At 37.0% G+C, this 27516-nt stretch overlaps 1 protein-coding gene and 2 long non-coding RNA genes across 3 annotated transcripts in view; 1 reads left to right on the top strand and 2 right to left on the bottom strand.

Moving 5' to 3' along the window:
- The first annotated feature begins 2775 nt into the window (after window positions 1-2775).
- The window catches only part of LOC5571729 (sushi, von Willebrand factor type A, EGF and pentraxin domain-containing protein 1), a 102481-nt gene continuing 77740 nt past the window's right edge, over window positions 2776-27516 (top strand). Inside the window, exon 1 of the mRNA XM_021845031.1 lies at window positions 2776-3358. Within this exon, the coding sequence (XP_021700723.1) occupies window positions 3298-3358 (61 nt within the window). The 5' untranslated portion in view covers window positions 2776-3297. The remainder of the gene's footprint in view (window positions 3359-27516) is intronic.
- Window positions 8712-8994, bottom strand: LOC110676579. Its single transcript, XR_002500531.1, has 2 exons — window positions 8852-8994; window positions 8712-8792 (listed from the first exon to the last, which is right to left on the bottom strand). It is a non-coding gene; the product is annotated as an uncharacterized LOC110676579 (long non-coding RNA).
- On the bottom strand, window positions 21248-21683 carry LOC110676578. Its single transcript, XR_002500530.1, has 3 exons — window positions 21541-21683; window positions 21388-21484; window positions 21248-21328 (listed from the first exon to the last, which is right to left on the bottom strand). It is a non-coding gene; the product is annotated as an uncharacterized LOC110676578 (long non-coding RNA).

The following is a 27516-nucleotide window of genomic DNA, read 5'->3' as shown; positions in this document are numbered from 1 at the left end:
ACTCTTTTCGGTGCTGAAAAGTAGCACTTTTCAGTACTGTTTTGGTAGGCGTCAACCAGTCTCTCCATGCCATTTGTGCTTATTCTGCGCGAGTGAGTCGAGACGAGTTCTCACCACGTGTGACGTGAGGAGAATAATCAAATAGGAGCGAGTCGATACCTCACCAACTTGTCTCGCCTTGCATGCCGCACAGCATAAGCATAATTGCATCAGATTCTTGGGTATCTTGTACGATTGGCGTGAGGTGAGAATTGTCGGTGTCGTACAGTGAGGTAATAATTCTCGACTCGAACGAAGTGACTTTCCATTTGGTTCACACGGCGTGTCACTTCATTCGAGTCTATATCCGCTGTGCGATCTAGTTCCGACTCAGGCTGGCGATTCTGATGTGGGATCGGATCGTCCAGCATTTGTAGTCAGCTACTGTACGCAGGCATTGCAGAATTCGCTCTCATTTGAGTATGAAGTACGATCAAAGCAAGCAAAGAAAAACATCCCATCTGTTGCGGTCCACGATCGTCATTGTATCGCAAGGTGTAACAAGTCTGATAAATGGAAGCAGCGAGCGAGAGCCCCAAAGAGAGAGCGATGATAAAATCCATTTTTCTCGCTTGTTTACCGTTGGGGATAGGTGTTTTTCTTTACTGGCACTATAAACAATCCACGAACTTCCAATAGCAATAGTGTCCCCCAGGCTTGGAGCATGTTTAGAGGGGTTTTGTCATGCACTACTATCCCCCCAATCTGATCAAAGTTGTAGCAGTATACGATAAACAGTCTCTCATAATGTGCAGCATGTTATGATAGTTACAGAGAGCGATACGTGAGAGATTCTCTCAATTTTCTCAGGATTCAATCCCTGACTGTACGTGCTGTCTTACCTGTTCTTCCCTCCAATAGGCAAAAAATGTTGTATGCAACTCGTTGCAAAACTCGATTTTTTCAGCACTCGTTGTATTTATCCAACTCGGCAAGCCTCGTTGGATAAATGTACAACTCGCGCTGAAAAAATCATCATTTTGCAACTTGTTGCATAAATAACTATATTTGATAATGGTGTTCGTTTTTAAAGTTGGATTTTGTTCTACTTCGTCGTAAGCGCTATTATTTGTCGTATCAAGCTTAAAATGTTTCACTACGGCGGATATTCAAACTTACCTGCAACATAGTTTCATTGACTAAGTGTAATATTGTAAAAGCTGTTATGGATCGTTAAATTGTTCATCAAAAATGCAATAAAACTACTGTATTTTGATAAATAACTTCAGTTCAATTATCCACTTTGCATTTTTTATTACCGGAATCGCATGGTCGAATACAATCGAGAGAAATCTGATTAGCGATCGACTGAGCCACGCCACATTACGTTTCACATTTTGTCCCGTCCCCTGTGTGACTTACTTAACCGGGCACTTTATGGAAAACTTTCGTTCTTCTTCACTGAAGGACTTCATTCCAATCAGACGCCGTAAAACTTCTATAATTCAAGAAATTTCATGAAATTCCCTCAACGACCGCAGAAAATTAAGAACGTTAACAAAGTTCAATCCGTCGAACTGAGAGAAAACATGTACGCATTGATATGCGTGATATTCGGAATAGAAAACAATTCCTTTGATCCGACATCTTTTGGCATTCTTCTGGTGTGAAGTGTCGTTAATACACAAAAAAAAATCTTTTGATTGTGACTGTTTTCGCTGCACTGTGGGCCGTCATGGATTTGTCCGGTCAAAAGTAATTACGCTTATATGTTTATGCAGTATTCTAATGGGGCCAATAAATTTTAAGGTAAAATAGCATGTTTCGTCCTGCTGTGGGAATGGAGAAAGATCCTCGAAGATCTTAATAATCTTGTTAAACATTTTATTATAGCGTTGATGTGTTTGAATTTTGACCAATCACTATATCACAGGGAGCCATTAGTTGTGAGATGAATCTGAAATCTGATAGCAACGGTAATAATAACAGAAAGTAATAATTTCTTTGCATTATTTCCAATAAAAAATCAAGATTTATCAAAATCTGATTGCATAATGTGATAGCCGTTCTGGGAAAGAATTGTTTGGCATCAGTTTGTAGCAGCACCATTCATTACAATATCTACTGGGAAAATTGCAGGTTGTCACTGATCAATGCTTAATACGATGGATATTAGCACATCACCCTACGTAATTAATGGACACTTTCTTTACAGATTTGAATGATTTTTTTTTCGGATTAGTTCCTCATAACCTGACATTATATAACCAAACAATTTTTTTTATAAGCTGACTTAAAACAAAATAGGGGATAGTGAAATTTCATATGGAAAGTGTCGGAATATAGGAACTTGATGGTTATTTGATTAGTTTTAGTAAAACGGTGCATCATTTACCGTTTTACCAAAACTAATCACATTACCATCAAGTTCACAATGAACTCGCACAGTTTTTTCTTTAAATATGTAAATATTCCTTGAAAAAGGGTCTTAATTTTCAAGTTACTATAACTTTAATTTCCTTCGATGGAACATTTTTAAATTCTCGAAGAGAATGCTAAGATACCACATCTTCTGAACGGCAGATTCTAAATTGATTTTCATTTTATTTCGTTGTTAACGGTACCACAGTTAATATTTTTGTAGAGAACATACATATTTTTTATAACATCCTCAAAAAGAACGTGGATATAATATACGAACAATTTGCGCGTAAACCCGTTGAGCTTCATGATGAATCTGTATGATCTGGTTGTTGATAGCATGCTCTCAGTTGGCACTCAATCAGTTGTTTTCGGATAGCCAAAGCGGCCGGTGTACATTTGCAAAGCCTAGAAAATAAGCAGAAGCAACAAATTGAAGCCGCAGATATACGCGACAACGACGATTTTCTCAACGATAGACCTCATGTGATACCTATGAATTGTTTAGCGCGCGCGAATCTCGTTTCGTCCTTGACTGTTGCTCGTTTTTGCGTTGGTCCTGGCTGGACTTGACATACCAAAAGAGGCTGTGTGCATCATCGTCATCATCGTAATCATTGAGAATCACGGCAGTCATTGCGCTCCCGTGTTTCGAAGATTCTTTGCGAGAAGGGCCGACGAGAAAAGCCAAGAACAGGAGATACGTTCTGACCGTGCTAGTGGGAGGACACGTTTTTCACGCTCTCTGCTGCGGAAAAGCAGAAAAGTTGCCACTTTGCAAAAGTGCTGTTCTGAAAAGTTCCAACAGTGTGATATGTGGTGTATTCCGTAGACGGATCAGTGCTCTACTGGAGTTTGCATAAATTCAAAGTGGAGAAGTGCGCCAATTGGTGAAAAATGATGCTGAAGAAAAATATCCTCTGCTGGTTGCTCCTGTCAGCCATATTGGTTAAAACGGGTGAGCCTTTTTTCGTCGATATCGGAGGAGGTGTTTTTGGGGGTGGTGAAATCTTCTCGGTGGGTGGTTGGGTGGATTGTGTGCCTTTCGTATCGATGGTATGGGTTGTTTATGTTCCATTCGTGTAATCTTCGGCCTTGCGAGTCCATGTGATGCGCGTCGGAATGGGACTTCCGTCGCGTTCCAGGTCACGTTAAACAGCTGATTCCGAGATGTTTTGGTTTGTGCGGCCTTCGTAGTGAGCGTTTCGGTTGCATTTGGAACGAGAGAATAATATTTCGATCAACTTCTGATTTTTTGTAGCAGAGCATAACCAAGTGAACAGTGAGGTATAACCAAGTGAAAATCTCGGTTTGGGGGGAGAAATTGAGCGAATGTCATGACCTGCCAGAATAGTTCAACAAACCCGAACAGAATTTAATAAAGACGACAAATTATTTATGTAATGAACTTGTAGACAGTGATTCGATTTAGTCAGCCCCTTTTTCTAATGCTCCTACACTGAAAATATATTCTGTTTTATATAATAAAAACGTTTATTAGACCTACGAAACCAATAAAATCAATCCCAGCCGAGCACGTGGATTTTTTTTCATAATTTCACCCATAATTTATCCGTCTTTACCACGCCTAATGAGTTAATTAATTCATTCAAAAGGGGTTTCCCGGTTTCAAAATTAAAAGTTAAAAATAAAACAATAAATTATGAAACCATTCTTTGTTTTCGGCAATGAAACAGTTCCTTAGCATTTAGGCAACCAACTTCATCATAATGTTCAATCTTCAACAAAAAATTGTTATGTTTTAGACGAACCAGCTCAGGGTTGAAAGTCTCTATAATAAAACAATAAAAATTGTTATGTTGCGTTATGTTGTTGAAAATCATTTATTTTATATTGAGAACGTATGTATGTTGAAACACAATATACGAATTCTTCGAAAAATGTACAAAATGTTCTACGGAATAAATATACGAAACCATTTCGTTGCAGAAAACAAAGAATGATTTTGTTGAGCAAACAATCAGTTTCGCAATACTACTGAATTAACATCCAGTGCGGTAGCGTTAGTAGAAGACTAACAAAAAATTAGATAACGTTCATCTACGAATTGTGAAGTATGTATTCTGAAAAAAAAAATCGAAAACTTATTCAAACAGCCGATAGTTAGAAGAGTAAACAAACAAACGTGTTTTGCAAACGAAAATCAACACCTTTCCCTTTGAACCAACTTGATTTTCACTTCTATAACGTTTAGTTCTCGGAATACCAAAACGACGTAAGTGAATTGTTCAACTTTCGCCGCTCTACGGTGCTTCCCTGACCGTTATCATAAAAAAATAACCAAACATCACATCAATTCGCCCTGCCTGCTGATAAAGTGCTATTATAAACCAAAGTAGCTCCATAAAAGCCGTTGAATAACCGTTAGTCGTTTTCTAAAGCTAAGTTGCAAGTCCGAGCAAAATTAAAAAATCATAGGCCCGTTTCGAAGTTACGCCCTTTTGATTTTTTGAGTTCAAAAGTACAAAGGAAATCTGTGATATTTATCGTGATTATCGGAAAAAAATATACCATAAAAATTAGATTTAAAGTTGGTTTTATATTATTTATAACTTCTGGGTGGAGTTTTGTATGAGAAGATCAACAAAATTTTAGACTAACGACTCTTTGAATGTGTCACCATTGCAAACACTAATTTTAAATTGATTAATAACTATTAGGCATTTTTAATGGGAATGCCTTATAATTATTAATCTATTTAAACGGAGATGAACCTGCCAGAGGGTTGAAAATCTCCTTAACCCTCTAATACCCAAATTTTTATTTTTGATTTAAGTATTATTTTTCGTTATCTCAAATCGTTCTAAACACGTTTTGGGCATTTATTTATTTTTATTCGCAAATGTTTAAATTTTGGTTTTTGATTTTTATAATTTTTATTTTTGAACATCCCTAGCTTTTTCCATTTTTCTTGAAGCCTTTTCTAATTGTTGATTTTTGGCAATAATAAAAATTTGAATTGTTACGGTATTTTGAAAAATATTAAATTTTTAATTTTTTTTTCGGAGCGTATTTTATTTTCCGTGTAACTAACGGAAAAACATGTTTGAAATGATTTTAATACCACCAGGCTCTTCGTTTGTGATAGGTTAATCGTAGAAAAATATAAAAGGTACGATTTTATATATTACACGTTAAATGAAGCCCAGGCATTTGTAGGTTATATAAGAATGCAATTTTTCAAACAATTTCAAAAAATACAAGTTTCAAAATTTATAAAAAAAATTTCTTATATGCGTGGTATGAGTCAAGGTATAAGCCAAAAATAAAATCATTTTGATTTCCGAGCTACGAAACAATACACAAAATTCCAAAGTGTACCCCGTCTAAAGGCGGGGTTGGGTATTAAAGGGGTTAATAAAGATAATAATAATAATCTATTTAAAATTGGTGTTTGTACTGGTTACACATCCAAAGAGTCCGCGGCTACAAAGCAAAGCCATGCTGAAGGTGTCCGGGTTCGATTCCCGGTCAGTCCAGGATCTTTTCGTAATGGACATTTTCTTGACTTCCCTTGACTTACCTGCCACAAAAACATAGTTCTCGATTCCAGAGGTAATTCTGCACCTCTGGACGAATTTAAAAAAAAATCCCTTGGAGGAATCTCATGAAATCTTGAATTAAAGTTTTTGACTTAAAAATACAATATGATCCATATTAAAATTTTGCAATTGCACTAAAAAAACCTACAAAAACGCTCAAAAATTGGTCAAACAATTTTCAACTAGTATAACTGTTACCGTTGTTATAATAAGAAATGTTTACAAATGACTTAACTTACCAGAGTTACAACGGTAACAATTTTATACTAATTCAGCTATTCCATGAAAAACCGATCTGGTAGGTCACCGAATTCCGGGAAAATTTGCTATTTTGTTCCTAATCCGAAATAAGGATACACGTGTGTTTTGATTAAATTGTCCATTTCCAAAATAGGGTGACCGGAAAACCCGGATTTTGCAATTTTTTTTTATTTAACAAAAAAATTATAACTTTTGAACCGTTCAACTGATTTTCAATTTTTTGGACGAAATGAAAGATAAAGATTTTGACTTTTCAGAAAAAATATAAAATTTCACAAAAATTGTTTTTTACATGAAATAAATTAATAATTTACGTTATTTTGTGTTTTGCTGTTCTCATTTTTTTCTTGAAAGTTCTGAAAATTTTACGTTTACTGTCAAATTTTCAGCGTTGTATGTTTTTTAGTTTTTGAGATATATTTTTTGGAAAATAAAATATCAGTCATTTTTCATAGGCACACACTGTAGGTATCAGTGCAATAGATTTTTTATTTGAAAAAAAAAATCATAAATTTCGAACAGCTCAACCGATTTCCAATCTTTTTTTATTGAATGAAAGCCTAAGATTTTAACCTTGCAGACAAAATTAAAAAATCTGAAAAAAAAAATTACATGAAAAAATATTTAGAAATCTAGATTTTTTTCATTTATTTTGATGTAAAAATTATTTTTTGAAAGTTTTATATTTTTTTTCTGAGAAGTTGAAATCATAAGCAATTTTTTGTGGTAAAATCCATTTAGATATCTCAGATTTCCTTTGAATTTGTAGATTTCTACAATCAAAAAAGGCGTAACTTTTTTTTAATGTTGTCCACGAGCATGCAGCTTAGCTATTGAAAACGATTGGTGAGTACAGATTTGATGGAAGTTTTTTTTCTGATAATTACAGTCAGGGGAGCACCGTAACTTTGTTATACGGAGACACAAAGTGACTAAACTTCTCTACGAGCAGCACCATTTTTTTTACCTCACAAACATAATTAAATCACCATAACTTTTTTATATTTTGATATTCTTGATCCATTTTTTCAAAACTTTAATACCTTTCATATTGTTCCACTAATATTTGAACTAAGCTGAAAATGTCCAGAATTACTCTACTGGAACACAATTTTCATACACAAGGCTGATTTTCTAAATCAGGTGCCTGGGGAAATTTATCGTTTTGCCTATAAGTTTTTACAAACATAAGGTAACCTTAAGAAGGTCTTATCTGATATGATCGATTTATTTTCATCGATTCTCTCTATCGCAAATAATTTCATCAACTTTAAGATATTCTTAATATTTCTTGTACAAGTTCTGATAAGTGAATCAGTTTTCCGCAATAATGCAAATACAAAAAGAGTAACGATGAAGAGAAATCGATCAACGCAGATAAGCCCTTATGAAGAATCGATGTTGAATTGAATATTACCATAGCTGAAATGATTGAAATGATGAAAACATAGTTTTGTATATGTGATTATCATTATTCTGCCATGCCATATAAAGTTTTATATGTTTTCTAATACAGCTTGATGTATTTTAAAACCACCAGCTTTAGTTTCTAGCATTCCTAAACAATGGTGTTTGCAAGATTTTGCCAGACTTTTTATTTTAATTTGCCAGCCAGTTTTCAAAATGTAGTGGCAACCTTGCTATCGTACGGGGAACAATAGAATCCACTCCTTGGACATGTCACTGATTCGCTTAAATTAAAGAGTTTGCGCATTCAGTGAGATTTGAGAATTTATTGCTTTATATCAGACACAGTATTCAAGTAGATTCACTCCTCAAAGCTTTCAATTAAGTGTCCTACAGTCAGTGAATTTGTCGAGTTAGCAGTCAGTTTTGAACACTCGATTAGTAATGTAAGTTTATATGAATTAAAGAAAATTAGCCAGCAGTAGCAAATTAGTTTATTTGTTCTGTAGCTTAGACTCACTTTCCCAGTGAGACATTAGTCACCAGAATTCCGGTCAGTTAATGAAGTTGTACTGAATTGTTAATCCGGATGAATGAGAAACCACTGAATTTTTACTAAGTTTTGCTGATTTCAGCTTAAAGCTGCTACTGCTACTGATAGTACGGTTGATCTTGTAGTTACTGAAAGAAGCGTCCTTTTAATTCGGAACTTGCCGTCGGAACATAAACATTGATGTCAGTCTGTTACGAAAAAAAAAGCAAATTTGTACAACCATTAGTAATCAGCTTTTCCAAGAAGATCGTAGATCTTCAAAACTTCAAAAAACATCATTTTGTAATTTTCAGTTTTCTAGGCGATAACGTAATCGATGTTTATGGTATTTTGAGAGAGACTCTTTAATACCTGACATTGTTTTGTCCAAAATCATTTCTTTTTGACAGATTTTGTTGACTTCCGAGTCAACAAGGAGTGAATAATGAGCGGTTTTCTGATTTTTTAATTCCCCTTTTTATTGCGAGTGTTAAAATTATCCTAAAAATATAAATATTAGGATATGTGTTTTAATTCAATTTTAGCCACTTACATTTAGTTCATTCCCATTATTCTCCTGGGTAGACACACTCCTTAGATCAATTATCGGTTCTGCGAGGCTCCTGTAGCTATTCAAAGGCGACATTTCATTACATGTTTTAAATAGATCAATAATCGCTATACTAACTTAGAATGGATTATATTGTAGTTTTAAATCCAAATCTAACCGACAGTCCACAGTTCAATTGATTATAGGTTATATAGGTAGCAACTAGTTCATTAATCTGAAGCATTAGGAATTCAATTATTTTATAGATATACATGAACGAAATAGATTTACCTCAAATAAAATATTGAATGTAACTAATTAGATCGTTACTACGATTTTTTTTATAAATTCATAAATTCTTTTACTTTACGGCAGCACGCCACTTTCGCACTTATCACTCTTCTCATCTTTCCTATACCTGAGGCTAACTGACATCATTTGCTAAATTTGACGTGAACGATGACCATAGTTAGTCAATGCAGATCGGTTTGATGTGGAGCGCCGACCGAGGGGTCGTGACACTCCCCCCGGGTACGCCAGATATCTGGCTTACTTCCATATCGCGACGTACATCCAATACAGCTATCTTCGTTGCTGGACGCTCGTAGATACCATGCATGGTCTGGATTGCTGCTGATCTAACTCGATTATCTGTTCCTCGGCTAACTCCAATAACACGACCTTTGGGCCAACAGTTGCGTGGGAGTGCTGGGTCAACAATGAGCACTATATCATTTTCCTCTATCGCTTTCACCTCGTTGAACCATTTCGTCCGCCTCGTTAACTCTGGTGAATAATCTCTCAGCCATCGTTGCCAAAAGATATTTGCTTCAACTTGGGACACACGCCAGGCTCTTCGTAATGCAACACTGCTATCGTCCAGAAGAGAGGCTGGTTTGAGACCGCTAGATGATCCCAATAAAAAATGATTAGGAGTTAGGACGGGGGCTTCCGGATCATCCACGGGAACGTGGGTCAAAGGTCGAGAGTTCAGAAGATTTTCTATCTCCATTAAACAGTTGCGCAGAACTTCGTCAGTTGGCAGTCGTCCTGGTTTCATCTGTAATAGATTGGCTTTCACAGTTTGGACAAGCCGCTCCCAAGCTCCACCCATGTGTGGAGATGCTGGTGGGAGGAATGTCCATTCAGTTTGTTGGCTGACTATTTCTTGAATCACTCGCTCTTGGTCCAAATCCTTCAAAGCTTCTTTTAATTCCTTGCTAGCCGCCACAAAGTTTGTGCCTCGATCACTATAAATTCTGATAGGCACGCCTCGTCTTGCCATGAAATTTCTTATAGCCATAATGCAAGAATCAGCGTTCAGGAAATGAGCAATTTCTAAATGCACAGCTCATTGGCGTAGCTAGGATTTTTTCCTGGAGGGGGCCTAGGGGGGGCCTAGCAAATTTGTTGACTTACCGAAGTAATGTCGCTCGCAATAATCATAAATTTCGTAGTTTGCATAAATTTTATATATTTGTGATTTTGTCTCACATCCTGTATATCGTTACTTGTAAATTTAAATTTTCATTACGGCTAATATTCAATCTATGTCTAATCCAGTAAAAAATCCTTCAATAATTCTTCCAAAGAACTCACGAGGAATATCTCTTAGTAATTCTTGCAGGAACTTTTCAGAATTATTTCCGAGCCTTTCCAGTACATTCTCCCAGAACGCGTTCAGGGGAGAGTTCTGTATGACCGGACAGCCTCTATACCCGGACACTAGCCGTTTTTTTCAGAAATCTAGAGTAATTTAAAACGTTTAATACCATAATACAATATTTATTGGGAAGTTATTTGGTTACACAGAATATGACGTTTCTGTCTTCACAGATTATGAAATCAGAGACATGTGTTTTAAAAGCCGGACACTTATATGGAAGTTTTGAGCTTAATTTTGGATGCCTGGAAAACACTGATTTTGTAGATAAAAGGGCATAAAACAATAATCAATTCATATGAAGCAGAAAAAAACAAATGTTATATCTTCAGTCTATGGCATTGGTTTGAATTTTCATCAACTGGTTCACTTGTACGAGTTAACTGAATTTAGTATCCGGGCATAGAGGACACCTAAAAATGTTTGCAAATTTTTACAAAAATTGTGACAGCTTTCAAAAACATATTGGGACGGTTCAACGGGCCACACATATTATATTCCTCTTCTTCAATTGTAGATCTTTCAATTAGTAACAAAATTCACGCCTAGGGCTGAAAATCTCAATAATAAAGAAAAAAAAAAACAAAATTCACGCCAAAAGTAATGTACTTTTAGAACTATGAATTTTCAACGAAATGTGTTCGAGCATTCTGGACTTACCCCCACCAGTTTTCACTAAGTTCCTGCTAAAACTCCCACGGAAAATTATTTCCGGGATTAACAGATTTTTTCTTGGAGTTTCTTTAGGCTTTCTAATCTTACCATAATTTTTTTTTTTTCGAAGAATCTGTATCAATTTGCTCTTGGAGAATTCCAAATTTTGAACATTTCTCCATGAAGGTAAACTACGTACTTATTACACATAAAATTATTTTTTTGGTTGAAAATATAATTCAGTTGTTCACTAATAATTTATTGAATATAAATACTACCAAAACTGTCTTCAGGATCACTAATATAGGACTCTTTCCACAAACTCATCAGAGAGTGCAAAAAAAAGGTTTTACAAACTTTGCCTTCGTGATTCTTCCTAAAGTTTCTCTTCAGATTCATTCACCAAATCTTTCAGAAAATCTCTCATTAAATCCCTCAGAAATTCTTGAAGGTTTGCTTGAAAAATTCGCAGCAGGACTTCCCGCAAAAAAAAAGTTGGATGATTAATTCAAGATAATAATATTCTACCAGGTTTTCATAAGATTCAATTGGGAAAATGTCCTTAGTGATTTGTCAGAGAAGTTTTCCACAAATCTATCTGCTTTATTTTCACAGAAAATTTAATATTTGTCTGAAAATCAATTTGAAATTGATCCCAGAATTCCTTTAAAATTCTCTCTCGCAGACTCCACTCTAATATTTTAAAATTTGTTCAATCACGCCTACCTATTTTTTTTTAATTCAATCTTTCCAAAATTTTAGCGGAATTCGTTCAGCTATTCTTTCATAAACTCTTCCGTAAAAATACTCCAAAAATTCCCGGGAAATTTGTTCAGAGATTTCTTTAGAGAGTTATAGTATTGCTTCCCCTGAGATGTCGTCGATTATTTCGAAAAATTCACCAGAGATCCACCCAAGAATTTTCCAAACATTTTCTATTTTAAACAGCATTATCGATTCTTCTGGAAATTTTAAAAATATTTTTTCAATAGATTTACAAAAGGATTTTAAAATTAATTCTTGAACATCTCAAAAAATATTCTCCAAAAATTCCATAAGGTATATATATATATGAAAATATATTTTCATTTTTCAAAAATCACTCCATATTTTTCTCCGAATGTTTATTCAAGGATTTTTCTATGAAAAGTATCTGAAATCCATCCACTTTCCATATTTAGCTCAAAAACTTCTCCAGAAATGCCTCAAAATCCTTACAAATTGCTCTACGGATCTTTTCATTGACTTCTAATATTTTTAATTGAAGTTCAAATTGAATTTGGAAAAAATACTGAATTCTTGTCAGGAATTTCATGAGTTCATCAATTTTTGATACTTTTCGGTGAAATTCCTGACGATATACCTCACAGAAAAAGCTTTATTGGTTTCTTGTGTAAGATTAACTAAAAAAAATCTTGTTCATTTTTATCGTCTTTTGTAATGGGCAATGATGTTAAAACGGATGGAAATTTTACTGAAAGTGTTTGTTTCTAACATGTTAGAAAATGTTTTGCATGAACTCCGAAACTTCATGGTAGTATGGCTAACTGCTAATCTGAAAATTATTTTTTTCTACTTGAAGAAATTCCAAACAAACTTTTTTGAGGGCATATTTTTAAATTTAGAGGAAATTTGTGCATTACTTTGGAAATTCGTTGAGGAATTCCTGATGGACTTTAAGAAATCAGGAACCATACGTATAAAAATCCTGATTTTATTCAATACTCCTAGAATTTTTTTTTTTTTCCTTTGGATTCTTTAAAATGTTGCTTTTGGAGAAAGATTTTTATCATAGTTTCTCGAGAAAGCGTCATGCCAAAGAAGGAGAAACAACAAAACGTTAAAGAAGACAGAAACAACAGATGGATAACAAAACAACCATAGATAAATGATTATCTATATTTCTTCTTCTGGAGATGAATAACTGCAGGATAATTGAAACCTCTCTAATGAATTATAAATTTCTCTAGGAGCTCCATCAGATTCTTCTTTAGAAATTATTCTTGAAATCAAGAGGAATTCCTTCTTTGACTTCTGGATTCCCCATAATTCTACCAAAAAGCCTTTAAGAATTCCGCCTTGGAATTACACAAGAATTCAATTCCAGAATATGGATTTTTTGCAAAATTATAAAGGTATTCCTAAAGTGGTGTCCGGCCATTTGGCCGAACGCCGTTTGGCCGAATGCCGTTTGGCCTAACGCCATTTGGCCGAATGCCGAATCACGGGCAAAAATCTATTTTTTTCCACACTGATGTGTAGCCTTCATAAGTGTGGCTCAATAACTGATCAATTTATTAATTTGTTGATCTTTACGATGAGGCGGAATGTCATGTTTATCGATATATAAATGCTCCAAGAGCATATGTAATTAATACGATCCGTTTATTCAAAACGAAGTTGTGAACTCGCGTCGAGACTCTAAGCTCTGGATTACTAACAGTGTGCTAGGGTATGAAGTTTTTTTTTATATTTTTATCAGAAATTTTTCCTTCTTTCAAACATAGGATTTTCTTTCAATTTGTATTGGTTTCATTATTATTGATAATAATTAAGCTTATATTTTCAATGGAAATTTTACCTTCTTTAAATCATCGGCAGTTCTTTGTAGTTATACTGATATAACAATTATTTGCAGTACACTTGCTTTAAATTGTATAAGAGATTTTTCTTTCTTTTGATCATATGCTGTTCTTTCATATTTGAATATTTTTCATAGTTATTGGAATTGAATCTTATAACGTTCATAAAGAGTTTTATTAAGAGCATATATTTTTTAGCACAAGGGATAACTAAGGTGAGATGTCATTCTCCACCAAGATTAATATTACAAAGTGTTAACTGAACTCTGCGCCGTTGATTGCGTATATCAGTAAACCGGACGACTCGGTAAATACTAACGTCAAATAAGCTCACTATTTATCTGTTGTGAAGAAGTCACCAAACTTGTGGTTGCTAAAAATGAAATAATTTACTAAGTATGATCAGAATGGTTGAAGCAATCCGATGCCACTGAAAGACGAATGAATCGTAAACCGTTTTGATAACCGTCAAAAGCTGACTACAAATACAATGCGAAAACCTATGCTGGCTATTTCCGCTATCATAGAATTGAATAATTGCTTACATCTAGGATGTTCCTCTAAACTGTTCTTTGAAATTCAGCTTTGAAATTAATTACAAAATTCATGCTAATTGTAGTTCACTATTGTTTTCAAAATCGGCCAAATGGCATGACCAAATGACCCTTTCGGCCAAATGGCGTTCGGCCAAACGGCATTCGGCCAAATGGCATTCGGCCAAATGACCCGGAACCTCCTAAAGTAATGTTTCAAGGAATATCTTTATAATTTTTTTAATTATTCCCTGCCTAGTTTTTATTCTACATGTTTCTCCACAGATTTACTTTACCGCTATGCTTATTTTGGGAGCAAAAGTATTCCTGGGAGTTTTCAATAAATTTTCTCTTAAGTTTCGAAGCAGGAAGGCATTCCAAAAATACTTTTTGTAGATAATTCCTATATAATCCGAGGATTTGAAGAAGAATTTACAGAAAAAAGGAGAATTTATGACGCAATTCACTATGTATTTTTAAAACATTTCTGAAGAACTTTTGATGAACTTTGCGATAAAGTTTTTAATAACATTTTTGGGAAAACTATATGAAGACAAGAATCAATGATTTTTTTTTTAAATTGGCTAAGGCAAAGTTTGAACTTTTGAAAGGTTAAGTAAAAATATTTTAGTTTAATCCGGGAACACATTTTGGGATCAACTTGAACATGAAAAAAATTCAAAATATAATATGACTAATTTCTAAGAGATTTGTAGCAAAAGGTCTAAAGCCACTCTTTGATATACCTTAACGAATTTGATTAAACCAAAATTCTTGAGACTGTACATTTTTTCTAGGTAAAACGTAGTATATAACCTAAGCAATTGAATTAAATTCAAGAAATTATCAAAGCGAAAACAAAGAAAGAACATATTGTTGGATAAAAAAACTATGGCCGATTTTTTTTTCAAGCTTTTGGTACAAGCCTTAACCAGGTTGAAATTCCTTGAAGATATGTGTTATGAATAAGGTCTTCTTTTTTGTCAATAATTCCAGCTATCTTATGTCTAAGAAGTTCCTTTAGTAATTTTTCCTATTTATATATTTGCTGTCAGCTTTAATATCTATTAATTTTGTTGAGTTGTATTAATTTTATACGAGTTGTAATTATGTATGGACCCTCCAAGTTGTAATTATTCAGAGCACCTTCAAGAACATAAGAAATCATATTGCAGGTCGAATGCTGCTCTATGCTAAAACATTTGAAATAGTATTTTTTGTACCATTCAAAAAAATACGAATTAAAGGAACTGCATATCCTACATACTGACGGTCACAGCATTTTTTTTCAACGAAGTTCAACGAAGTTGTCGAGCGACAGCCGGGCGAATAATATTTCGATGGTCGCACGTTTCACCGAAGACAAAACCGTCACACTGATGCTGTGTATGACAAGCGAGGTTTTCCCACTATTGTTTAACAGAATAAAAGAACGTAACTACTGAATATTTGTCAATTGCATCAGAAGATTTTTCTTCACTATAGAATTATGTAAATATTTTTTTTTTATTTTAATATATATTATCATCCAAAATTATGGAGGGGGCCTGGATGACTCTGGGGGGGGCCTGGCCCCCCTGGCCCCCCCTGTTCCTACGCCAATGGCACAGCTCTTACTGTCAAACATGTTATTAATACGCCCCAACGATTTTCGCTTCTTCTTCCAACCACCACCATCATCGGACCAAAATAATCTATGCCGATGTAAGAAAAAGGTCGTGCATATGCCGCTAACCTCGCAGTAGGCAGGTCTCCCATTAGAGGAGGATTTGGGACCGCTCGTTCATTCTTACATATTTGGCAAGTAGCTCGTACTTTCTTATAAACTACTCGTAACTTTGGAATCCGAAATACTTGACGCACTTCATTCAGTACGGTTTCATGATTACGGTGATGGTACCGAGAGTGGTAATCCTGAATGATCAGCATAGTTATGATATTGTCCTTCGGGAGTATTATTGGATTATGTGCGTCAGAAGTAACGTATTGGCACGCGCTAATTCTACCCCGCATACGCAGTACACGATTCTCGTCGAGAAATGGATTTAATGTAAATATAGAGCTGCTTTTAGGAATCATTTTCTGATCAGCTATTGGTCGTAAGAGGACGCTTATTTCTTCTAGATATGCTGTGATTTGGGCTTGTCGGTAAAGAATGTTCGAAGCTTGTTGCAACTCATTTCTAGAAAGAGGACCTGTACTGCTTCCAGTTTTACTGATCTTGCTTCGAATGTTTGAGACGAATCTAATAACCATCGCCGTTACTCTTAGCATGTGTTTCCATGTTGAGAATCTCTCCACTTGTAACAGAGGTTCTGGAGCCACGTAGTGATATAAAAGACTTGCTCGAAGCTCCTCTTTTGTCGAATTGGTTGAAAATGGTTCAGTAGGCCAATGTTCACGTGTAAGGCGTAAAAATCCAGGTCCTTTAGACCATCTACTGTTGCAACTGAGATCTATTTGTCTTTTCCATTTTGTAGCCTCATCTGCAACGTTATTCTTGGACGCTACCCATCGCCAGCTTTCCACATCTGTTACCTCTAGTATTTCACTGACACGCCATGCTACGTACGGGGAGTACCTACGATGATCCGACCTCAGCCAGCACAAAACATCACGGGCATCGGTCCAATAGAAGAATTCGTCAATTTTGAAAGACAATGCTTTCGATATGGTACGGGCAAGCCTTACACCGATGACCGCACCCTGCAGTTCCAGCCTCGGTATAGAGACAAATTTAAGTGGTGCTACTCGCGATTTCGCTCCGACAATAGCACACTCTACTGCGTCGCCTTGTTGGAACCGTAGATACACTACCGCAGCATAACCCAATTCACTGGCGTCCACGAATGTATGCAACTGGATCACAGTCTCGGAACTTAAGGAAGTTACAGAACGGTAGCAGCGAGGAATCGAGACATCTTGGACTTTCGGTAGAATCCGCAACCAATGTTCCCATTTCTCGTGCAAGTTGTTTGGAATTTCATCATCCCAGTCTATAGACGATCGCCATATCTCTTGAAATAGTACTTTCAGGAAGATCAGCACGTTGGATAACAGGCCCAGAGGATCGAATATGGACATGAGTGTTCGTAACACTTCACGTTTAGTGGGAACACGCTCTCCTACTAAGAGCGGAGTGCTATGTTTAGACGACAGTTTGTAGATGAAGCTGTCGGTGTCCGTACACCACCACATCCCGAGAACTTTCTCAGTGGCTAGCTCGGACCCGATGTTTAGGCTTTTCTGTTCCGTTTTTTCTTGCTCAAGGGCTTGAACGACAGCTGGTGAGTTGGATATCCAATTTCTAATTTGAAAACCGGCTTTGGCGTGTATGCCTCGAACGTTTTGCGCCAATTGGATGGCCTCTTCCTCCGTTTCGACGCTTACCAGCATGTCATCCACATAGTGTTGTTTGGTAATAGCTTCCACTGCCCTAGGGTATTTATCTGCATACTTTTCGGCATTCACATTTTTTATATATTGGGCACAACTCGGAGAACAACATGCCCCAAATGTCATGACTTGGGTGACAAACGTGCTGGGTGCATCATCTGCAGGATTCTCCTTCCACAAAATTAATTGGCAGTACTGGTCTTCCTTGGCGATTCGCACCTGCAAAAACATCTCTCTGATGTCTCCGCTGATCCCAACTTTGTTTTCACGAAACTTGTACAGCACATCATTCAACGGTACAAGTTGATCCGGTCCTTTTAATAACATGGAATTTAAGGACAATCCGTTTGTCTTCGCTGCCCAGTCCCACACAATTCTTACTTTTCCCGGTTTATTGGGGTTAAATACGGGAAATATTGGTATATACCATTTACGGTCCATTTTTGACTTCTCTTCTGCTTCTGTGAGTTTTCTAATATAGCCGAGCTTCAGGTAATCTTCAATTTTTGCTCTTACCATGTTCCCAAGCAAAGGGTCTTTTTTCATTCTGGACTCTAAACAGTGAAACCTTTGCAATGCCACGGGCTTACTGTTAGGTAAACGGAATTCATCATACTTCCAGAGCAGAGGGGTTTGATAATTACCACTTTCCGTCTGAGTAATCGAACCGAGGATCTGATTTGCTCTTTTGTCTTCTCTGGATATCAAAGGTGTTTCGGGTCTGGTAATACCTACTCCTTCTAGTGAAAAATATTCACGCATGGCACGCCCCAACGAATCAGCTGAGCTTTCATCACACAAACACGCTTGAATGCTGTGATATCCAAGAAACGAATCATTTGTCTCCGATCCTCCGTGAATTACCCATCCAAGACGAGTTTTAGTAGCAACGGGTTCATACATTATTTCTTCTCGTCCTTTCAAAGGGTAGCTTAGGTTTGCGTTGTTCACTCCTATAAGCAGTCTCGGTTGCGCATCTTGGTACGATTCTGCTGGTATTCCACGTAAGTGTTGATACTGATCACAGAGCTCACGCATGTTGAGAGTTTGGCAGAACAGATCTAAACTAGAAACCGTGTGTACTCCCCGTATGGTGTATTTTTGATGGTAGTCTTTGGTTCCTGAGATCTGCATAGTTAGATTATCCGATTCGTTTTCCATGCGACTTGTGTTTGCAGTCCACTTGATGCAAAGAGGTTCACGTTCGCCGGTGACCTCTAACTCCTTTGCTGATGTCGAATCTATAAAGCTAAGCGAAGACCCGTCATCAAGAAAGGCGAAGGTCTTCAAACACTTTCCTGGTCCATATAACACAACAGGTACAACTCGAAACAGTAGCTTGTTAGTTGGTATGTGATGCGTGTTGCAATGACTTTCAGCCGTTGCTCTTGGTGTCGAATCTTCACTACTGAGGGGCGCCGAGGCCACGACATCGCGCTGGTTATTATGTAGTAAGTAGTGGTGCTTGTACTCGCATCCGTTTTTGCCGCAGAGTTGTTGAGATTTGCACGCCCCTTTATGGGTCCGCAAACATTTCCTGCATAAGCCAAATTCCTTGATAGTGGCCCACTTGGAGTTATAGCTTAGTTCTCCAAATCGCTGACATTTTTCAACACCGGGACAACTGCCTTTGCACACCAAACAAATTTTGTCTAATTTGTTGGACGACGACGCGTTAGAGAGTTCTAATTTACCATCTAAATCTTCGGCGTGTACATGCAAATATGCTGGTTGGTTTTTACCGGAACGATATACCTTTGATTCACTAGGCAATGCGACAAGAGGGCAAATGGTTTCCGCGAGCTCGTACAGCCACGAGGAGAAAACGGAAAGGTTAATGCTTGCAAAATCACGTCTATACTTGGCCCACTCGAATTTGATAGATGGCGGAAGTTTATCCACAAGTTCGCGAAGCAGTGCAATATTATATGTGTACTCTTCCAATTGACATGCTTCGATGGTAGCACACAAGTTCTGTACGGCTAAAGAGAACTCGATGATCGTATCCAATTTATCAACTTTTGGCGCAGGTGTAGAACTGATTTTAGCCATAAGGTTATGCACAATAACTTCGGGATTTCCAAATCGCATTTTTAGTGTAGCGATAATTTGGGGAACATTAGAGGGGTGCATTAACATGCATTTCACCGCTTCGTGTGCCTTTCCTGTGAGGCACTTTTGTAAACGCACGAGATTCTCCTCTGGTGTAAAGCCACACATATTGGTAGTAGTCGTAAAAGACGATAAGAACAACGGCCATTCTTCTGGGGTTCCGCTAAAGATTGGCAGCTCACGTGACACTGCTTGACGCGCGACCACTTGACTCCGTGTCAAATTGTTACAGTCGTCCTCCAGTGTTGTAACATGGCTTGGGTCTTCATTTCTCAATCGTCGGTTGTGGATGACACGTGTTGGTGATTCAATTCTCATTCGACTAAATCCAGGGGCTATGCAAGGTGGTTGAATGGATGGATCTGGTTGAGAGAAGATAACATTGGGTTGCGCTGTTGAATTTGCTTGGCGTTGTGGAGGGAGAGCTCCACGCTGATGGTACGGTGCTCCTTGCTGAATACGCTGGGTGGAATCAAGCAAGCCGTGCCGCTGTTGGATAGGTGGTTGCGGTACACTTGTATTTTCTCTCTGCACCTCAGTAGCCATTCGATGTTGAACAGGAACATGATCGTTATTCATTCCAATATTCAACCACTCGTCCACTATACCTTCTCGGTTCTCTTCTTCGACGTCTATAACTGATGATGTTTCGCTGGCAATTTCCATCAACAGATTGTACCGCTTGTGAAGGTACTCCTTTTTCCTCGCATATTCCTGCTCCTGTAACTGTCTCTCTTCGTCGAGCATTTGCATTTGCAATTTCAACCTTAACTGTTTCGTAGACTGCTTCGAAGACCCTGAGTGTTGAGTTGATGTTTCGCCGAAAGCTTGCTTCAGAATGTTTCGTGGGTGATCGGATGTCAACCTCGGTGGCTCATTCGAAATGTGTCCTAACAACGGAACGGTGGCTGGAACGATGGTACTCGATGCTAGAGGAATGTTCACCATTGATGCAACTGGTTGATTGCGGTTTAATTTAAGTACTTAACGGTGGAAACATATGGTTTGAATCGACATGCGTTAACATCGAGATGTTGGTGCCGTCAACCACAGCTGCATGCGGCAACGCGAATTGACTAGGACTTTGGGGCCTGATATTCAGAGGCACCGATGTCACTCTAACGGTAGGATTGGTACACGTATGTGTGCTCACTGGCAGCCTGGCAGGGTCATGAATCGCTGAACTCTTCTCTTTGGCTCCCTTAACTGGTTGACAGGTTGGACAGAGCCAATCTCGATCAGCGACGTCTTGGTCGACAGACACACATGCGAAATGATACCAGTCGTTGCATTTGTCACATTGGACCATTCGTGTGTTGTCTTCATTCGTACATGCCTTGCAGTGATGGTTTTGATTTATTGCATCGCCTTCACGCCTAGTCCTTGTACCGCTAGCTGCAGACGCGGATCTCGTTTTCATAGGTGTTCGCCCAATCATCTTGTAAATGATAATTTTAATTTGTTGACTTCCGAGTCAACAAGGAGTGAATAATGAGCGGTTTTCTGATTTTTTAATTCCCCTTTTTATTGCGAGTGTTAAAATTATCCTAAAAATATAAATATTAGGATATGTGTTTTAATTCAATTTTAGCCACTTACATTTAGTTCATTCCCATTATTCTCCTGGGTAGACACACTCCTTAGATCAATTATCGGTTCTGCGAGGCTCCTGTAGCTATTCAAAGGCGACATTTCATTACATGTTTTAAATAGATCAATAATCGCTATACTAACTTAGAATGGATTATATTGTAGTTTTAAATCCAAATCTAACCGACAGTCCACAGTTCAATTGATTATAGGTTATATAGGTAGCAACTAGTTCATTAATCTGAAGCATTAGGAATTCAATTATTTTATAGATATACATGAACGAAATAGATTTACCTCAAATATAATATTGAATGTAACTAATTAGATCGTTACTACGATTTTTTTTATAAATTCATAAATTCTTTTACTTTACGGCAGCACGCCACTTTCGCACTTATCACTCTTCTCATCTTTCCTATACCTGAGGCTAACTGACATCATTTGCTAAATTTGACGTGAACGATGACCATAGTTAGTCAATGCAGATCGGTTTGATGTGGAGCGCCGACCGAGGGGTCGTGACAGATTTAGTAAAGAAAAAACCTAAATGGCGGCAAACGGCATTTTACACGGGGATGGTTGGTCCCCCAAATAATTTAGGAATACAGGTATGTTCCGTTTTTATCAACACGATTGGCAATTTTCAGTTGATAAAAACGGAACCGTGACAAAAACGGAATAATTTTCTTAGACAAAATATTTTACAAATTTTTAAAAACAAAATTGCAGTTTTGCCAGGATATTACACAATTTCATCATATAAATGCACAGTATTGATGTTTTGGAGCTGTGGTTGGTATTATGATTGTTGATTCGTATAATATTATTTACGATATTGGGTCTGTAATCAATCAATATGATTATTTAATGCGATAGATAGTTAATAGTTTAAGTTTTGTTGGTTACATATTCATTGTATTTAACATGGAATATGAAACCGATTATCACATAAATGTGCTTTACATAATGAGATGCGTCATATTTGTAAAAATAACTACAAGGAAATGGGTCAAGCTGATAATTGTCTTTTTTCAAGAAAGATTTAACACGAATTAATTTCTTTTTCTTCTATCCATGCTTATCCTTTGCTTTTTATAAGAACAGTAATCTGAAAAAAAAGCCTTTCCTCAGTTGAGATGTAATGCCATACAGACATTACATCCCAACTGAGGAAGAGCCTTTTTCTGAGCTTACTGTTCTTATAAACACTTCCGCAGTTATCAACTGAGAGATTTTTTTTTTTATTTTTCTAAGGTACATTTTGCACACATCCGATTGGTGATTAAATGTGGGGATATGTTGCGATAGTTTTGCAACCTTAAATGAATATTTACGGTGTCCTGTGACTTTAATTGTCAAAATCTATTCTGTAGAATGATTGGGCAATTTTTCTTCACTACTTCGACTGGGATGCACTAATCGATATTCTAGAACAGCGCCACCTTTACTGTTTGCCGTTGAATCACGAATTGGCTAGCACTAATCTAAATAAAAATCCTACTATATTGTTTGGTAAAACGATGTTGAATACGTTCATCAAGAACACAAAGTGTACACACTCCAGAACAAGCATAACCAAAATAGAACTTTTTGGTTAGAATCTCATTTGCTAAGGTTTATGAATAAGCGTAAGGTAGTTGGTATAAGCTCTTTATTAAACTTTTGGTCTCCACGAAGAGGTGCGTGTCCGCCCAAAAATCAAGATCCCAACAAATTTGAGATGGAAACGTGCGTGACGTGAGACGATTCAGTATCAACAGTTTCTCAAACTGTTAGCCATCAGCCCTTTTCTATCTTCCCTGATGCAAACTTATTGTATGAAGATTCCAAATATTTCAATAGATTGTTTAGTTTTGCTGGACCTCTTCCCCTACCCTTGAAACAGGACCTAATCAATGGCTAATGCTATAATCTGTGTAATGTTATCGAGTTTGAGAGTTGGAAGATAATGTAAAAAATATGACGGGATCGACAGTCTTATCAAAAATAAAATGAGCTCGATAATGTTCCAAGCCATTGCTTAAATATTGTTGAGTTCATTCTCATTAGTATACGCCTATCACATTGACATAGAAAATTATATGATGCCATGTATATAAGAATAAGGAGAGGTCTCTGCAACACGAATTCCAGACGATGCTAGCAGGCTTGATTATACTCCTGTACATCATCAGAGTTCAGTAACATACTCTAGAGCAGCGTGCTCCCGTTACCTTTTTCCGTGAGACTGAAAAATACTAAGCAGAGAGGCATCGAAAAATCAGCGAGGAAGATGCAGAACAGAGCAAAACTTAATAACAAAAGTGCCATAACAACTCCGCGAGTGCTGTTTTGTTCGGGCGGGACACTCAAGAGTTCTTTCAAAGTGTGGGTAAATGTGACCTTAGCAGCAAGAGAGAAAGAGAGCCAGAAAAAAATCTTCATATTTTTTTGCACTCTCATTCGAATCGTTTGAGGATCTGTGTTGAAAATGTTGAGTGGAATTTTAAATCCTCAATAAAACATCAAAATCGCCTCATTTTTGCATCGTAGAGGAGTTCTGTAAAGCCTGGTTGCTAGGACGTGGCCAGAAAAACTCTCGAATGTCGAAAGATGCATCAATCTTGTCCATCAGCCCATGCTAAATTTGATAACTTCAATTAATTAGCGGATAGGAAGGAATCAAACCTTATTGAATCGTATATGACTTGACACCTACCATGTATCATAGGTGATCAACGCCACCATAATGTCGAAAATTCAACCCTGAGGCTAATGAAAAACATTTAAATAGCTTCAAATAAGTTTGGAGTTTATATTCCAAGCATTTTAAAAAAATAAGAAAAAAAAAACATTTTTTTGTGTTGATAAAAACGGAATAATTTGTTGACGAAATCGGAACGTGATATAAACGGAACATACCTGTATCTTCATAACCAAGTAATTAATGATCAATATTTGCACTAGTGAAAAATGGTGCAAACAAATCGGGTCAGTACTGTATTAGAAATTATGCTGAATTTGTTTTATATAAAATTTGATCAAAACAACTGACAAACAAGAATCCAGGACATTAATCGATTATTTGAGTGAGAGCACTCCACTACAGGTTTTCACTGTCATGACACCATTCCACTTTTTTTTGCTTCGAAAGCCGGCTACTCTCTGTACCAATGTTAACTTATAGCAACATCAATGATGATGCTGATGATGAACTACGGAAACAAGGATCCAAGCATATTTACTAAGGCGTCATTGCGCTTGTGCACTAAATAAATAATGGGGCCAGCATCACCTGCAGGAAGCAGGAAAAACTCTATGCTCTCCAACATGCAGCTCCAGCCGTTTTCGGTGGTTGTTGCTCTTGTTTGCTTGTGCCCTTGCACGTGATTCTCGTGAGTGAAGTATGCTTGCGGTGAAAGTGAAAATGTGGGAAAAAAGGATTTCTAGTTCACGGATGACGTTGATGGATACATGGGGGAAGAAACCGGAAAATTGTTCGCTTTGACGTGGATATGTACTGGAATGCCATGCTGTCGTTATCATTGTATGTTGATTGAAGGAAGGGATTGGATTTCTGGTGAGTTTCGTATGTTACGAATTGACTGAAGTTTTGCGTTTCTTGGAAAGAATGGCGTACTAAACCAAATGTTTTGTGAACAGTAAATCATAAAGTAATTAATTTCATAACTGCACTGTTACTGCTGTAATATTTGCTAGTGACAATCAATGGTCTTGCCCGTTACAAGATACAAAAAAAAAATTGTGCTCAACTTTGCTTAACATCATCTCCAGCTTTGTTAGAAGTAGGGTTGGTTCAGACCGTCCACTGTATCGATATTTTCATATCATTTTTGTCGTTTTTGTCATGCTCAACGATTTTCAGGTGTGTGTAGTGGAGCTATTTCCATCTTTCAATCACCTTAAGCCTACTTATTCTCTCTCATATATCTGTACATTTTATTCGTGACATGAATCAATTTCTCATAACTCAATACATATTCTACCAATCCTGCATCCATTAAAAGCTGGATTACTACACTGAGAGACAGTAAATCACATCCCTGTTTGACATGTCATCACCACTGAGCCCATAATTATCATATGTTCCGCAAGAATAAGCCCCACATCCGTAAACATGTCGTCGCAGTCCTCGTGTCCAAAGTCGACCATTCCCAGACGTTCCGGCTACTGTAGTCTGTCTGGCTGTCTATAACTCGCGTTCGTTCCCACACTGTGGCTAAATTTAAATTTACAGCCTTTCATCGTCTCACCGTCTAGTCACGGTGTCTGGGCTATATTGTTGATTTGCCGTTACATTGGGCGAGAAAGCTCTCTAGCTCGTAGCGCGCGAGCACGAGCGCTACGTTCATTTGAATTTGGTACAGGATGCGCGAACGAAATAAGAGATAAGTGCTGTGATTCCGACTATGTGTTCAGTTTGTTACGACGTTTCTCAAAACTATGGATCAAATCTAAAAGGCAATTATTCTTACTGAATAACAAGATTTTTTCAAATAAACATTTATTTTATTTTGAAAATTGCTCAAAATACACAAATATATCACTACCACTACTACTGGGACATCAATTATCACTGGTTTGAAAATTACAAGCAACGCTCAATCAATTATCACTGGTTTGAAAATTACAGCCAACAGCTGAAGCAAATAAGGCCATCTGTCAATCAATCAGGGCCCTTCCAACTATATTTCAGTTAAATTCGCTATAAATTTACATGAATCTGCCACAAAACAAACCCAGTCATGCTCTTTCAATCACTTCCCGATGAAACCACCAACCGTCGAAGCAATTCTGTGATACACTTATTTTACGCAGAATGTGTTCAACTTTTGCCAACCACTCACAAAGGTCGTGAGCCAGCCGAGAGAGCTCGGGCCTGTAGCTATCGTACTAGAGGTTACGAGTTCGATTCCCGTTTGGAACTTTTTTTATATATTCATCTAGTTTGGTAGCTAATTATAGCTCATTTTCAAACCAGCAGCAATGTCATTTTAAGATCGCACATAAATATCTATCATATAGGGTTTTGCTCTTCTTCGTCGTAAGCGCTACTATTCGTTGTATCAAACTTTAAATGTTTCACTACGGCGGATATTCAAACTTACCTGCAACATAGATTCATTATCCAAGTGTAATTTTGTGAAAGCTGTTATGGTTTGTACACTTGTACACCAAAAATGCAATAAAACTACTGTATTTCGTTAAATAACTTCAGTTCAATTATCCACTTTGCAATTTTTCACCGAAATCGCATGGACGAACACGATTTGAGAGAAATGCTTAGCGATCGACTGAGCCACACCACTTTCCAACACAAGTTTCTTCCCTTCCCCGTGGGTGACTTACTTCGCCGGGCACTTATTTTCACTTTGGAAAACTTTCGTACTTCTTCACTGAAGGATTTCATTCCAATCACACGCCGTAAAACTTCAATAAATCACCAAATTTTACGAAACTTCCTCAACCGCCGCGTATAATTGAGAATGCAAACAAAGTTTAATCCGTCGTACTGAGAAAAAAAAGCTTGTGCGCATCAATGTGTGCGCGACGCTCGATGTAAAAATACGGTTTCTTTGATTGTGTTGTTTTCGCTGTACTGTGAGCAAATACCATAATTGTACGGTCAAAAGGAATTGTGTTCATATGTGTGGGCTGAATTTTGATAACGAACAATGAATTTTAAAGGAAATTAGTATATTCCATCATGCTGAAGGAATGGAGGGAGATGCCAGTAGATCTATATATTCTAGTAAAACATTTTATTATAGCGTTGATATGTTGTGTGAGCCGTAAGTTGTGAGACGAATCTGGAAACTGATTGCGACGGAGTTGAAAACGATACGACGGACTGAGAATACGGTAAGATGCATTTTCTTTGCATTATTTCCAAAAAGAGATCAAGATTTATCGAAATGTTATTGTACAATGCTAAAGCCATTTTGAGAAAGAATTGTTTGGCATCGGTTTGTGTCAGCAACATTCACTGCAATACTGGGAAAATTGCAGTTCTCACTGATCAATGCTTAATACGATGGATACTAGCACATCACCCTATGATGGAGTTCTTTTGTTACATTCGACTCGCTATAATTTTACAGGTTTCGTTCGTATTGTGCAGATATATTGGATATGGTACACTTGCCCCTACTTCTTCATAGGGTGGGGTAAGTGGATCAACTATTATTATCATTTGTAAGCAGACTACTTACAAGAAATTAAATAGGTTTTAATATCCGCAAATTTTGTTTTCCTTTAACTTTTTTTATT

Source organism: Aedes aegypti, chromosome 2 (genome assembly GCF_002204515.2).
Source record: "Aedes aegypti strain LVP_AGWG chromosome 2, AaegL5.0 Primary Assembly, whole genome shotgun sequence".
NCBI classification, from domain to species: Eukaryota; Metazoa; Arthropoda; class Insecta; order Diptera; family Culicidae; genus Aedes; species Aedes aegypti.
Note: the sequence above shows the minus strand (reverse complement) of the source record. Positions and strands in the feature narration are given on the sequence as shown.